Here is a 16,751-nt window from a genome sequence, read left to right on the forward strand (position 1 = left end):
CTACTTCAGATGCTAGTATAGCTGCCACCTATACTCCCAACCAACATGCTATAAATCAGGAGTTCCCATGATGCCCTCCTCAGGTTTGATAATTTGCTTGAGTGGCTCAAAGAACTCATAAACAGTTCACTTACCAATTAATTCTAAAAGATACAACCTTGGAAGCTTCTGCACAGCAAAGGAAACAACCCAGAAAATTAATAGGCAACCAACGGAATGGGAAAAGATAGTTGCAAATGACATATCAGATAAAGGGTTAATATCCAGAATCTATAAGGAACTCACCAAACTCCACGCCCGAAAAACAAACAACCCAGTGAAGAAATGGGCAGAAGACATGAACAGACACTTCTCCAAAGAGGACATCCAGATGGCCAACAAACCCATGAAACGATGCTCAGCATCCCTCCTCATCAGGGAAATACAAATCAAAACCACACTGAGATACCACCTCACGCCAGTCAGAGTGGCTAAAATGAGCAAATCAGAGAACTCTAGATGCTGGCGAGGATGTGGAGAAACGGGCACCCTCCTGCACTGTTGGTGGGAATGTAAACTGGTACAGCCCCTCTGGAAAACACTGTGGAGGTTCCTCAGGAAACTAACAATAGAACTCCCCTATGACCCAGCAATAGCACTGCTAGGAATTTACCCAAGGGATACAGAAATGCTGATGCATAGGGGCACATGTACCCCAATGTTCATAGCAGCACTCTCCACAATAGCTAAAACATGGAAAGAGCCTAAGTGTCCATCAACAGACGAATGGATCAAGAAGATGTGGTTTATCTATACCATGGAATACTACATGGCAATGAGAAACAATGAAATCTGGCCATGTGTAGCAACATGGATGGACCTTGAGGGTGTTATGCTGAGCGAAATAAGTCAGGCAGAGAAGGACAAATACCATATGTTTGCACGTATAGGAGGATTAGGAGGAACTTGACGGAGGACCAAGGGGGAGAAGAAGGGCGGAAATGGTGGGGGAAAGGGAGAGAGGCAAACCATGAGAGACTCTTGAATGCTGACAAAAACTGAGGACTGATGGATGGGGGGGGTAGGGGGGGATGGGCATGAAGGAGGGCACTTTGGGGATGAGCACTGAGTGTTATGTAGAAACTAATTTGACAATAAACTATTTGTAAAAAAAATAAAATAAAATAAAAGATACAACCTTGGAGCAGCCAAATGGAAGATACCTAGAGCAAGATATCACTCTGGAAATTTCAAGAGGTTTAAGAGCTCGGTCATGAGCCAGGGGCAAAGATCAAATATGTATTTCTTATTATGCCATTTCTATATTAATAGGGACTATGCAAATTCACCCATATAGGTTTCTCACTATTGGAGAAGGAAAGTATACTTGGAGGAAAAGCCATAATGAACTCTATGTTGAATTGGAATTAGATCTATCATTGTGAACTCATAGCTTCCAATGTATACAGATATATAGATACATATATACAAAGAGGACAAACAACTATGCATACATATAAATATTTCCCAACTCTTCACTAAATACTCTGGAAATAGCCAATGCCCCAGTAGCCATGAACATACCTGAACTCAGACACTGCCTTCTGAATTCCATTCTATACTATAAAGAACCTGCCTCCTTAAAGAAATGTCTGGTCCAGGGCCAGGGCGAGTAAAGAACATCTTGTACAGAAAATAAGGATATCACCAAAAAACAGTAAGGACAGGTTAATAAAAAGGACACAGAAAGCAGCTCTGGCCTAATCTGGGACAACTGTTAAGTATTTCATAGTAAAAAGGTTTTTTGAGGTATTACAGTATCTATCACATAACGACAAGAGGAAAAAAATCCTGTTGTGTAACAGTTAGCTAAGTACTGGTTGTTAAAGAAGCCATCTTTACTTGCAAAGAGGGTTAGGGATGACAGATGTTTAAAGCATTAAAATAAGATACTCAAGCAGAGTACATACTCAGAAAGACTGGTGAAAGCCTGTAATAGTGGTAATTTATATGGAAGTTTCAAATCTGTCCTTGCAAGAGGGATAGAAAGTGGTCAAGATTCTTATCACAGAAATCAAAGCTACACTTCAGCCACTGAATGCTTACCGGCAAAGTATCACTATGACCCCCTCCCAATTTAAAACGGGGTGTGTGAGCGGTTGTGGCATCTGTAGAGACAAAGGTACAAATGCAACACAGACAATGTGCCCACCAAAAGTAATACCTAAACTACCACCTCAATGTAGTAGGGTACCTGGTCCAGTAGAACTAATATTTAAGTTGAGAGTCTACCATTTAAAAATTGCTGGTGGCTTTTTTTTTGTCTAGGCAGAAAAGAGCCATGCTCCTGGGAGTCACTTCTTTGTTCTGGGAGAACCACTTGAATGGCCCTTCTCAATCATGTTATTCAAGCAGATAGATATCTCTTGCCCTAGAGAAGTTATGTAGCAGGCTCTATTTTTGACTTGATAAAAGCATCCTCACCAATAATATTAAATAGTACTAAGTTAAGAGAAAGTGTGTAGAAGTATGTAAAAAAAAAAAAAAAAAAAAAACAAAAAAGGCTAAAAAGTCTTTTGGTAAGCATAGGGACTCCAAGGCCTTCCCTTTAAAGTTTACTGTTATTAGAAATTTTGATAGACTTGGGGCGCCTGGGTGGCTTAGTCGGTTAAGCGTCCGACTTTCGCCTAGGTCATGATCTCACGGTTCGTGGGGTCGAGCCCCGCGTCGGGCTCTGTGCTGACTGCCAGCTCAGAGCCTGGAGCCTATTTCAGAGTCTGTATCTCTCTCTCTCTGACCCTCCCCTGCTCACGCTGTCTCTCTCTCTCTCTCCCCCCCTAGAAATAAATAAAAATATATAAAAAAAAAATTTTTTTTAAAAAGAAATTTTGATAGACTTAAATGGCCCTGAATGAGGTTCACCGGCAGGAAAATTTCTCCCATCCTAAACATACACAATAATACAACGTACCTTGAGGGAAGAGAGAATAAAAGCGGTATGGGTGGTTTGTACAGTACATAGCTGAAGTTGAAAACTCCTATGGACCTAGCTACTCCAACTAAAAAAAGAATATATTTTGAACGATTTGCCATAATTAGGGGCGAGATACGAGATAAATATGTGCAGACACTTATGTGCCCAAGTATGGATTACCCCTGATATATAACAGGGTAAGTAATTATCTTGACTTCAAAGAACCATTTTAGTCTAAAGAACATCCAGGAATCCAGGCATAAGGGATGATATGCTTATCAGTCTGTGCTAGTGGGTACATAGGCAAATAATAACAACTGATACACTTTAAGAGTTTTATTAAATTGTGAATACAAAGTCTTGATACTTTAAGAAGAAAATCTCATTATCTGGAAATCTTACTGGATGTGAGGGAACATCTTATTCCCCTAACAATGCTGAATAAATTATTCATTCCAGAGGATTTCAAAACATAATTATGTAATTTAAATGAGATTTCTATTTGGAGTTCATACAAACAAGAGAGCCAAATCCTTCTCCATAGCATATGTAGTATGTCAAAGTAAACAGTGAAGAGAATAAAAAAAAAGGTAACAAGATCTTTAAAAAAAAAAATCAAGGGGGAAAAAGTCAATTCATACTATCAGTATCAAAAACTAAACTGATAAACTATAACATCAATCTCAACTCTAATGTCAGTCTTGAAAGTAAATAAAACTAAGTCCTAAGGAAATTATACAGTAACAATTAACACGTTGATCTGTTCCATTAAGTACTCCAATATCCTTAATTCTGCTTTCCTGGCTGAGTAAAAAATAGCATTGATACCTAACCATTTTAGAAATTTAGAAGTTTAATTTTTACGAACATAAAACTTGAAAACAAACAAACTTTATACATAGAACTTGCTAAAGACTATTGACAAAAATCCTAATAACACTATAGCCATTTGTCTCTATTAGATGGAAATTTGATACACACAGACCCCTAGCAATAATACTGCTCATCTTACTTAAGTCTAAACAGAACATCCTGTCCATAACCAATGAATGTAAATAGCATCTAAAAAACTCTGAACACACCCAAAAGTTAATTTTTAAAAATCCTGCCATCTCCCTCCTTATATATCTATATGTGTATACTGGCTAAAAAAGCCATTTAAATAGAGATTTAGTCCATGAACTGAAAGGATATATAAAAGGTATAAGATGTTCCACAATGAATTATAATGGCTAAATAAAGCAAAAAGATTTAGGATTCCACTAGCATTCAACCTCTTCATCGTGTTTAACTGAAGTATTCTGCAGTGGAAAAAAACAAGATATGCCATGGTCTTAAACAAGTCCTTAAACCTGAGTTAGTTCCCTCAAATATAAAATTAAGAAAATATCTTCCTTGGGGCGCCTGGGTGGCTCAGTGGGTTGATCTCATGGTTTGCGGGTTCAAGCCCCACGCTGGGCTCTGTGCTGATAGCAGGAGCCTGGCGCCTGCTTCAGATTCATTCTCTCTCTCTCTCTCTCTCTCTCTCTCTCCCCCCCCCCACTGTGTGTGTGTGTGTGTGTGTGTCCCTCTCCCGCTTGTGCTCTGTCTCTCTCAAAAATAAATAATCATTAAAAAAGAAAATATCTTCCTTGTACAGTTGTGAAAATTACAAATAAATCTTTAACAATTATGGGCATGGTACTGTGCCTGTCGCAAAAAAGTGCTCTTACTACCTATTAGTAATTATTAATATACTTCCAGATTAATTAGCAAGAAACACTTTGCAAAAAAGGCCTTAAGGAAGTTACGCAGTATTTAGGGCTTTTGTTGTAGAATAGTCCATTTTTACCACATCCTAGAAACAGTATAATAATTCAGAATATTTCTTGCAATAAAAATTTTTTGAAATCTGGCTGTTTCCTCAAGTGACACACAAAGACGGTCAAGTGAGAGATGGCTCACTTATGAAGCATGTATCATCATACTACTATGTAAATGTAACATGCAAGCCAGAGAGTATAGGAGAGAAGCAAACTTTGTTTAACCAGGACATTATTCCCAATGCTTAAGTGAATATTCTAGATACCAGTTGATAAATAGCATGATGTATGAAAACTTATTTAGATTAAATCTAAGTATCCACAAAGAATAGCCAAAACTAAAAAAACTAATTAGCTTAGAACAGACCCTTAGGATGGATACTAAGGGACAGGCAGAAAAAGCGGACAAAAAAGAGATACTGAGGCAGAGAAAACATACAAAATACTGTATTTCAATGCTTCAAATTTTAAAGACCTTCCCTTGCTTATCTATCCATCTCATCCTTGATCATTCCTTCTACTTAGCCAATCTTTCTTGCCCCATACTCATGCAAACTTGTCTAAAGAAAAGGTCTAGTCGTCTTATCGTCTCTACTTCTTAACCTTCCTCAGCCATTCCCTTAAATCTCCTGCAAATTTCCTATTCTGAAACTGTAGGATCACCAAATATCTGGAGCAAATGTGACATAATGTTTATCTTTGTTAATTCTGCATGTATATGTGGAATTTGTGATAACATCCTTTGTACATCTTTTCAAAAAAAGGATGGCTATTTTTACCTTATTAACACAGAATACATTTTAAAAATATGTAAGTTATAAAAGCACCAGTGTATATTCTTTACGGTGTATAAGTTATACCTTAATCAAGCTATTAAAACACACACACACACACACACACACACACACACACACACACACCTCTCAACCTAAGATTTAGATACACATTCCAAAAGAACTTCCCACAATGATGGAAATGTTCTTTATCTGTGCCATCCAATACGGGAGGCACACATGGCTTCTGAGCACTTGAAATGTGGCTAGTGCAACTGAAACTCTGAGTTTTTAAATCTTACTTCATTTTAATTAAGTTAAATAGCCACAGGAGGCTAGTGAAGAGTACATAAATCTAGGATGTTACCAGTATTATATCTACCCCGACTCACTTCTCTCTTTTAGATAATTGCAAATTTTGTTGTTAATGACTTAACAAGTCAAATGCAATAAACAATTTCAAAAGCTAATCTCTACAATTAACTAAATCTCTACAATTCTTTCCTAGTCTTTCTAAAATCTATTCTCCAAAATTACTACTATGGAAATTGAACTTCTCTGCTATATTCCTTTCTTAAAGTGTTATTACCTTGATAGGGGCCCATGGGTGGCTCAGTCAGTTAAGTGTCCAACTTCAGCTCAGGTCATGATCTCACCGTTTGTGAGATCCAGCCCCACATCAGGCTCTGGGCTGACAGCTCAGGACCTCAAGCCTTGGTTCAGTTTCTGTCTCCCTCTCTCTCTCTGCCCCTCCCTCACTCACGCTCTCTCTCTCTCTCAAAAATAAATATTTTTAAAAATTTTTTTAAATGTTATTCCCTTGATATTGCCATTCTTCTAGTGTTCTATTTAGTGTAAGCCCTGGGATCTTTCTTTCCTTTGCCCAATCATTCATTAATTATTCCTATTTTGCCCTAGGAAAATTATTCTCCCTGGTCTCTTCCTCTCTCTCTCTCCATATATATTTCTATATATTCTCCTTAGATAAATTCATTTACTTGCATTATTTTAGCTATGACTAACAGACTTTTGGGAGTCTACAGTTCTATCCTGGACCTACAGTTTGAGCTTCAATAAAATATCCAAATGCCTATTGAAATTCTTCATAGAGGTTTCACAAGTACCTCAGATTTAACATGTCAAATTGAATATGTATCTCCATAGGCTTTTCCCACCCCCAAAAAACAAAACTACTAATTCTTTCTTATTCCCTCCCTCAGCTGACAGCACAATCATCTATCCCCACCCTTTTATCTGGTTTATTTTTCCTCCAAATTGCCAATTCATCACTAAATCCTGCATATTTTATCTACTAAATATTTATAGACTACTTCTGCCCTCATTTAGGCCATAGAAATCTCATGCTTATAACCCTAACTAAACTCTACATATCCCTTGTACTCCTTAAATCCATTCTCCACAATTACCACTAGGCAAATCTACCTAACTTCTTTGCTTAAAATTCTTTAGTTACTCTCCACTGCTCTGAGTATTTGTGTGGGAGGGGTGTGCGAAGTGTTCAAAGAACATGTAAATATAAATATGATAATGACGTCTAGAAATTCTTCAGCATGTTAAAGAGATGATCTACTGCATATCTCAAAGTGACATTAATCCACAATGACCTATCAGTCCAAGTAAGGAGAGTATCCACAAAGAGATGGCTGTATCAGGTATTTAGCTCAAAACTATGAGCCATTAAGATGATCCTGTCATTATCCCAAGGAAACTTTTACTTCTATTAATAAAGAAAATATGCACATCAATAATGATTTGATTTACTAGTTTTACTTCTCACTGTTTGGTTTATATATTAGTTTGTGTTTGATTAACATAAGACCATCCACATACTGACAAAAAAAGACATCATCTGTCTCTGAAAAGCTGAACTTTGGCTGCATAAAAGACAATTATTTCTACAGAAATAATTAGTGTGGCTTGTCTTAACTAACCTGAATTATTATATCAAGTAGATTTCTAAACACTCTTTCCTAAATTATTTTTTAATGTTTTTTTAATGTTTTATTTATTTCTGAGAGAGAGAGAGAGAGAGAGAGAGGCAGCATGAGCAGGGGAGGGTCAGAGAGAGAGAGGGAGATACAGAATCTGAAGTAAGCTCCAGGCTCTGAGCTAGCTGTCAGCACAGAGCCCAACGCCAGGCTCAAACCCACGAACCATGAGATCATGACCTGAGCCAAAGTCGGACGCTTAACTGACTGAGCCATCCAGGCGCCCCTTTTAATGTTTAGTTTTGAGAGACACAGAGACAGAGTACAAGTAGGAGAGGAGCAGAGAGAGACGGAGACACAGAATCCGAAGCAGGCTCCAGGCTTTGAGGCTGTCAGCACAGAGCCCAACATGGGGCTCAAAGTCACGGACCCCGAGATCATAACCTGAGCCAAAGTCAGACACCCAAATGATTGAGCCACCTAGGCACCCCTCTTAAATTATTCTTAAATACCTTAAGAAATCTTAAATTCCGAGAGAAACTATATTATTTACTTGTGATAACAAACAGCTTACCTGAGGATTCTTTTCTGAAAATCATTAAGCACATTCACCTAGTATAGCGCACTTAATAGGTCTATCTTGCAATGCTAAGATTCAAATCACAGTATCAGAAAGTAAATTCCTTATGAAAGCCCATCTGAAAAATCTAAATATAAATTAAGGTGGAGATGTGAACAATGAAGTCAAACCACGCAAATTACTGATATCTTTCCTCTCATGTAGAAATTATCAATAACCGACTTTTTAAAAACTACACACAAAATTAAGTCGACCACCTGATAAAGGCACAATCCTCTCCCAAATAAAAACACTCATAAAAAGGGCTTCTGGCAGTTTCTCTTCAGTCTGAAAAGTTGCTCCTCTGTCTTAAGATTGATAAAATTCCTGAACTACAAACCAAAAAATTTTTAAAACCCAATTTATCTAAGAAGTTTAAAATAGTCAACCAATCTGTAATAATTATCTATAACACTTTACAGTTTTCAAAGTACCTTCACATAGTTTTCCAGTTATCTTCAACAATCCAGTTAAGTTATATTACTAATAAGTCAGCATTACAGGTTAAGTTCCTTACTCAGGTCAGATAATTGAATAACACAGAACCCAAATGTTCTGCCTTCAATGTCTTTTCCATTATATAGTATTGTATTACACTATAGTAAACTCTCCAAATACAAGATTAGAGAATCAGATGTGAACCAGAGAGGCTAGGAGTATAGATAAACATCCCTCAGATCTACAACTATTTTTAACTTAGAAAAGACTACAGTATTCATTAAAGTACATTGAGAATGAACTTATACCTTCAAAGAGCACAAAGACTTGTGATGTAAACAAAGAATATAAACAAGTTCTAATTAATTTGAAGACTACTGTAAGAATGATCCCAAAAGGAAAAAGATCTTACCAAATTCTGGAGGCTGGCATTTAAGAAAGTGACAGGTCATGAAATTACAAAGTAAGGCACAATACAGATAAAGCTAAAGAATTTCAAAGCACTGCTAACATGTTCAACTCCAAAGTTTTCCCTGTAACAGTGATATCAACAATAAGAGTTTTGCTATATGATTTCTCAAGTCAAACCATTTTGTTCACAGATATCCTCAAAAAGCCTTAAAAGATGCTGTGTCATCATAGTTAATACTTAATGCCAGATCCTCCCCCAAATGTTTTGTATTTATATTAATTCATTTAATTGCCACAACTCTATGAAGTAGGTACTCTTATTACACTCCACTGTATCGATAGGAAATTAGCCCAAAGTTGCCCAAGATGACACAATCATTAGCTGAGTCAGGATTTGAACTCAAGTAGTTATCTTTTTTTTCTTTAGGCAGTTAAGTTCTTATTTATTATATTATACTGCAGAAAAATAATGCCCTCTCCCAATCTAAATTCAGGCCGTGCATGCTAAGGTCTCACATATTCCTGCATATTACGGTGGTCTGTTAAAAAAAATAAAACACCAAAAAAATCCTCAAATAGGGGCACCTGGGTGGCTCTGTGGGTTAAGTATCTGACTTGTGATTTCGGCTCAGGTCATAATCTCAGTTTGTGAGACTGAGCCCTGAACCGGGCTCTGCGCAGGCAGTGCAGAGCATGCTTGGAATTCCCTTTCTCTCTGCCCCTCCCCTACTCACACACACTCTCTCTCAAAATAAATAAACTTAAAAAAAAAAAAAACTCAAATAAAATGCAAGATGCTAGGGGCGCCTGGGTGGCTTAGTCGGTTAAACGTCCGACTTTCGCTTAGGTCATGATCTCGCGGTTCGTGGGTTCGAGCCCCGCGTCGGGCTCTGTGCTGACTGCCAGCTCAGAGCCTGGAGCCTGTTTCAGTCTGTGACTCCCTCTCTCTCTGACCCTCCCCTGCTCACACTGTCTCTTTCTCCTAGAAATAAATTAAAAAAACATTTAAAAAAAAAATGCAAGATGCTAAAAATAAAGAACTGATACAGCAAAACCTAATAACTATTAATGAATTTTTTAATATTATACTAACATTTTCAGAAATTATAATTTGAGCATAACCACTCTTGCTACTTTTACAGATTTTTAAAAAAATCTTAAAGCTATACTAGGAAATCCAAATAACAGCTTTAGAATGATTTCTGAAAATGAGAGCCCAATTTTAGCTGAATGTTTCCATAGAGATTAAGTAGAATGACTTTCAAATGACCAGGATCGTGCACTAAAACCTGAATGTCAAGAAATGAACTCGATCACCAGACAACAATAGAGTCCCCATTTGTTTTTGACAAAAACAATCTTCCACTAGGAACAACGGTGATACTTAAGATGAGGAAAAAGGTAATTAATAGAAAAGGAAAACATTCAAACCCCAAAGACTAAGTAAGAAATATCACTGAAATATCAACCTAAATATAATTCTCAATTCCTATAACCACAAACTTCCTATAGCAGTAAATTTACATATATTTTAAAGCGTATCTTACCTAACAAAATTATCCTATCTTTATTTCCATTCTGTCCAGTTAGAAGGGGGAAAAGATTACTTCAAACAAGTTACCAATCATTCCTTAATTTGCATAACAAGTTACCAATCATCCCTTAATTTGCCTAACAGCTACACTTGTGTTATCTCAATTTTGCTCATACTCATTAACTGAGACTTTAAAACAAACAAAACTCCAAAGATCATTCCCTAAAATCTTGTTCCTAGGAATGAAAATTACTGCAGATTCTCATCCTGAAAAACACGAAATTTGGTATAAATGTAAAAAGGGCAAAAAAAAAAATCAATATTCAAGTGGAAGATTCAGTTCAATGGGGTATTTTAAGAACTAAAGCAAAGAAATAAGTTACGGTTTCTTACGCACAAAATCACATCACATTTCTGCAGCATTGCTAAGCTTTCAATAAAATATTAACAACACCTGTATACCTGAAATTACTGTTACAACTTAAAAAAATTAAGTCCAAAAACACTAATCATATGCTCATGATGAAACACAAGCCTTAATTTACCAAGGGAAAAAAAAGTCAGAGTAAAGCCAGCACTAAGTACACTGGAGCTTAAGCACAATTTATAATTTGACCTCCCCTTCCAAGCAGATCTGGAAACAATCTCATCAAAATATAAAGTGAATATACCACGTTGCCAAGTGAACCCTAGAAGCAATTTGGGGAGCACCTGGGTGGCTCAGTCGGTTAAGAGTTTGACATCGGCTTCTGTCACGATCTCACGGTTCCTGAGTTTGAGCCCTGCACTGGGCTCTGTGCTGACAGCTCAGAGCCTGGAGCCTGCTTCTGATTCTGTGTTTCCATCTCTCTGCCCCTCCCCTGCTCCCACTCTGCCTCTGTCTCTCTCAAAAACAAACAAACAAACATTAAAAAAAAAAAAGAAGAAGCAATTTGGGCACCACCTGGGTCGCCAGTTGGTTAAGCATCCAACTTCAGCTCAGGTCATGACCTCATGATTTATAAGTTCAAGCCCCACGTCAGGCTCTGTGCTGACAAACAGCTCAGAGCCTGGACCCTGCCTCAGATTCTCTATCTCCCTCTCTCACTGCCCCTCCGCTGCTAATGCTCTGTCTCTCAAAAATAAATGTTTAAAAATTTTTTTAAAAAAAGCAACTGGGGAGAAAGTTCTTAAAGAAAATCATTCACAAATCTATGTATAAATAGCATTTTCTTTAAAAAAAAAAAACTTGTGCTATTTTTTAATTTTTTAATGTTTTTTTTATTTATTTCTGAGACAGCATGAGCAGGGAAGGGTCAGAGAGAGAGACACAGAATCTGAAACCGGCTCCAGGCTCTGAGCTAGCTATCAGCCCAGAGCCCAATGCGGGACTCGAACCCATGCACCCTGAGATCATGACCTGAGCCAAAGTCTGACGCTTAACTGACTGAACCACCCAGGCACCCCTTATGCTCCATTTCTTAAAAACCAACATGTCTCTACAGAAAAGCAATAAATATAAACTCTGCGAAGTCCAGCAATGACATTTTCTGACCAAGGCAACAGAGTACTAAAATTAAGGCATGTCATTTGCCTAATAAAATCAAGTAAGAAATCTGCATCTAAAGGACCAAAGTTATCAGCTAAGATCCTGTGATATCAAAGCATTACCTAACATTATTTGTTAGGAATTGATACTTGCCTACCGTGACTCTTAAAATAGCTTGATGGACACAAGTTTGATTCATATACCACATTCACCCATTCTCTATCGTAAAAAGTCCATTTGTACATTTAAATTGATAACATCAATACCTAAACCAGAAGTCTAGTATAGGATTAGATTTCCCCAGAAATCTGACAGCAACTTCCACACCAAAATACAACTGTTTTATCTGAGATGTACTAATTAGCCATGTACTAAATTACAAATGTTTCAACATTTCCCAAATCATTAGATCCTAACCAGTGTAAATTTTGCTCTTTACCAATCTAAGCAAGTCATTTACCTGATCCACGATCAAGCTATTTATCAAATAAGTAGCTGGGCATAATAACCTAAGATTTCTTCCAATTTTAATACAATAAGCTATTTAACAACTGAATACAGAATTTCTATCTTCCTCCAGAAAAATATTTATATTAGAAGTATACATTTAGTGAAAAAGCTTTCCTTTAATTTGTATCCAAAGACAAATACTCAAACACTAACCTAATGAATAACTTATTAGGTAAGTGTACTAGTCAAAAAACCAAAAATACTGTCCCAGTACTGCTATAAAAGATCCTGGGGCTAGAAAAATCACATTTTAAAAAACAAAATGAAAAATTGTATAAACAGAGTTAAAGGACATATGGAAGTTTCTAAACCAGGGTACCACTCAGTGAAGTAGGATTTGGTTCTGCAGCCAAATCCTGAACTGACTTAAAAATAAAATGATTATTACATATAAGAATATCAGATATTCTTTAATTTGACCATGCCCATGTCTAGACAGAGAACAAAAATCCAAAAAACCATGAGTTCAAAGAAAAACTGAGGACAAAATTATTATGACATTAGACAAATTGAGCTTTTCCCACTGTATCATTAGTTCCAAGATAAATAAACTATCAAAAAATTACAGTTGATTAAGGAAAACACAATTATATTCTGAGAAGTCTTGAAAGTTAAATAATTGAAACTGACAAAATTAATCTATAAAGCGGTCAACGTTTACTTGGGTCCAGTCTTAAGATAACCAATTAAAAAATATGTATCTAAAAGACACCTGTTCAAATACAAAACCATACCAGAAGAATAAAATCCAGGATCAACAGTAACAGGCACCCCCACTACAAAAGAAAGTGTAAAGTGTAAATGGAATTTTTGCCTGTAAACCAGAAGGAATCAGATCTAAGTTTCTGAGTATAATCAACAGGAATAAAGTTATAGTTTGACAAGACATTTTTTTAAAGGCTGCATACCCTTTCCAATATAAATCACCATAAAACTGCGTTGTTTTTATCTCACAATCTTTAGAAGTTCTACACCATTTACTGTAAAACTTAAAAATTATGTTCCTTAAGAATTTGTCAGTTTTTATGTTCACTTCCTTCCACATGTTACTCCTAGATTATTCAGTTATTTTCATCTCCTATTTTGGTCCATCTTCCTGACAAGAAGAATACGGATAATGGGCATTTTCACATATAATGTAGGTAACTTTTTCATTCAGTGGAACTCTGCTTCTTCCAATAACCTATGTTCACTTCCGGATGAGGGCAACATTCAAGCAAGCTGCTATAGGTCAAGCAACAAGTTACCCAAACCTAGCTATTTAAACCTAGAATATATCTTGTCAACCAGAATGACACACCATGATTTACACCATGAAAATCTCTGAGAGGTTAAAAGCAAAGCATTGTGAGTCCTTTAGACTCTTCGAAAAGTTTGGCTTAAAAACCTTTCATAACAAGTTTAAAATAACAATAGTGACATTACAACTCTCAAAGCATGTCTATAATTGGGCTCTTGTACTGTTCACTGTATAGTGAAAGGGCTTAAGACATACTAGTTTTAATTAACACTGTCAGATAACTGCTAGCTACCAAAAGGCTTAAGCATCATTAGGTGAAACAGTATCAAACACTAACTGTATACCCTTTTAGTTCCAAGGCATTTATTCAAAGAAAAATTTTTTTATAGTTTATACTAAATGCCTATGCAATCACCAACCAGGATATATTCAAAGTAAGGTCATTCATAAACAAGGTCGTTCTTATTTTAAAAGAATAGCCTGGTGTCAGAGATGGAAACGCTCATGCAACACACCAGGAACTCAGCAGTGCAGAGCCTCTGATGAGATGGAAATGCACCAAGGCAAGAAGACTCTGTACTTTCCTAATTCAGAAACTTTCCCACTAATTCCGAGCTTCCTGCCAGACACTAAAACAGTAAGTAGATAATGCGTTTGTACTCAGATGATTTTCACCACTCCCTCTCCAGTAGCAAATCTCTCTGGCTACCAATAATTCTTACCTACGTAGGGTACCCTACATACATGCCCCAAATTCTGGTTTCAATCTCTTCCCAAGTTGGCCTCCCTCGCCCCGCCCCCGCTCCCGAGCGAACAGTTAAAGAGAATGACTTGTAAAGGATGAATTCGATAAACCGGCTTCACCAAGCCAAATTTGGATCCAAACCACCGTTAAGATAAAGTGGGGCTCTACCTGCAGTTCACACCAGGCAACCTCCACAGTAGTTTCCGTGTCGAGACCTTTGTAGACGGTCTTAAAGGAGCCTCTGCCGATCTCGATGTCGAACTTGAGAAAGCGGCCGTCGTTGGACATCCCCACGGCCTTGGTCTCCAGCTCTTCGATGTCATCCTGCTGCTGGCTCCGTTCCTCCTGCGGCTCCTTGACGCTGCCGCCGCCGCTGCCACTTCTGGCCGACGGAGGCTCCTCTTTGCTCCCCACATGGTTGGGCTGGGAAACTTGGCGGTCTCTGGCGGCACTGCTGGGGGCGGTCGCGGCCGCAGGGCCCGCGCCGGCTGGCTCCCCGGGGGCGGCAGCGGCCGGAGGCAGCTGGGCCACCTGGGCAGCGGCGGTGGCAGTCAGGGTCTCCTCGCGGTGGGGCTCCGGCGGGGTACTCTGCGGAGCCGCCGCGGAGACGGCGGGCTGGGGGAGAGACAGGGGAAGGCCGGGCAGTTCCAGCGCAGTGGCGTTGGAGTCGCAGATGACGCTGCGGCGGAAGAAGCGGTGCTCCGTGGTGGTAGTGGTCGCGGCCGCGCCACGGCTGTCCTTGTCCATGGTGTGGCGGCGACGCCGGTACTCCTCTGTCCGGCCAGTTCCGGCGTCGGGCCCCGCGCTGCCCAGCTTCTCCCCCACCGAGGAATCGGAGCTGGAGCCATTCTTGGGCGAAGGCGCCGGCGGCGAGAGGAACAGGGAGCTCGGCGTGCTGCTCTGCTTCTCCGAGGCGCCGCCAGACATGGTCGGTCCGCTGGAGCGAGGCGAGCGGGCTCGAACTCGTGAAGGAAAAGAAGGCGAGGGGCCGAACCCGAGGAGCGGCGGCTCGGTGCGGGGTCCCGCTGCGACGGCTGCCGCCGCCGGCGGGTTCGGATCCACCCGGACGGCCGGCTCCTCACTCAGCACTGACGAGCCGCCCCGGAGGAGACGCGGGCCACTGGACCCAGTTGCGGCGGCTGCTGCGGCTGCGGTTCACGAGGCGGGCTCGTCGGCGGGCGATCGAGGAGCTGAGCCACGGGGGTTAGCGCCTCACGGTCCGCATCCATCCTGCGGCGAGAGACGGCCGGGAAGGCTGGAGCCGCGGAGGCGCCGCAGTCATGAGGGGCAGGGCAAGGGGCCGGCACCGAGTCGAAGCGGATGCGGCGGATGCCGCGGCGGCTCCAGCTCCCCGCCGCCGCCGCCGCTTCCCGAGCTGGGCGGGCTAGGCCCCGGGGGCGGCGGCAACGCGAGGAACGGACGGGCGCGGACTCCCCGGCGGTGGCAGCCCCACAGCCGACGAGAGTGGGAGGGGCCGAGGAAGGCGAGGGAGGGCCGGCCCGGGGGCTCCCGGTCAGTTAGTCAATCGGTCGCCTCCTCCCAAGCGCGCCCCCAGCTAGGGGGACCAGTCTCACAGGGCGCCCATCGGCCGGACGGGAAGGGCCGAAGCCTCGAAGCCTCGGTGCCTGAGGAGCGGGCCCCCCCTTCCCCGAGGCCTCCCCGCCCGCCCCGGGCCTGGCAAACCCTCGTCTCCTCCCGGGCCGGTGCCGGGGGCTGACGGAGGGAGGGAACGGTGGGGAGGGGAGGGCCGCTCACCGCGGGGCCCGAGCTCCGCTGCTTCTCTGGGCCGAGAGTAGAGGAGACCGAGAGGACTGGGTGAAGGGGGCTAGGGAGAGGAAAGAGTAGTCACCCCCACCGGCCGCCTTCTGTCACCGAAGATGGGGGGGGTGCAGAGTGGCCGAGTGTGAAGAGCCGCGTCCGCCAGGGAAACTCTCCGCGCTAAATGGCGCCGGGAGTCTGAAGCCTCCACACAGCCCGCTCGGACCCCGCCCCCCGCCGCCAGGGGCGCCCCACCCCCACCCGGCTCTCGCGGCTCTCGCGCAGGCGTGCTAGTACGAGGCTCCCTGGAACTTGTAGTTTTTGCGGTAGAAGGATGAGAGGGACTGAGGACGAGAGAGCCTACGACTTCCATGATGCTCTGTGGTTGCTTTAGCCTGATGCCTCGTGGGAACTGTAGTTTTCTTTGGAAACCGCCCCTTCTGGAAGGCTGATGGGAGCGTCTCCGTGGGTCGCTAAACCCCATCCTTAAG

At 41.0% G+C, this 16,751-nt stretch overlaps 1 protein-coding gene across 7 annotated transcripts in view; it reads right to left on the reverse strand.

Annotated features, from left to right (window-relative positions):
- WNK1 (WNK lysine deficient protein kinase 1) overlaps positions 1-16,436 on the reverse strand; it is a 150,581-nt gene extending 134,145 nt beyond the window's left edge. For all 7 annotated transcript variants that reach the window (XM_039236340.1, XM_039236336.1, XM_039236339.1 and 4 more), the window contains exon 1: positions 14,671-16,436. In XM_039236340.1, coding sequence (XP_039092271.1) covers positions 14,671-15,429 — 759 coding nt within the window. In that variant the 5' untranslated portion in view covers positions 15,430-16,436. The remainder of the gene's footprint in view (positions 1-14,670) is intronic.
- Positions 16,437-16,751: the final 315 nt, after the last annotated feature.

The sequence above is a fragment of the Hyaena hyaena genome, unplaced genomic scaffold, assembly GCF_003009895.1.
Source record: "Hyaena hyaena isolate Hyena2069 unplaced genomic scaffold, ASM300989v1 scaffold_108, whole genome shotgun sequence".
Lineage (NCBI taxonomy): Eukaryota > Metazoa > Chordata > Mammalia > Carnivora > Hyaenidae > Hyaena > Hyaena hyaena.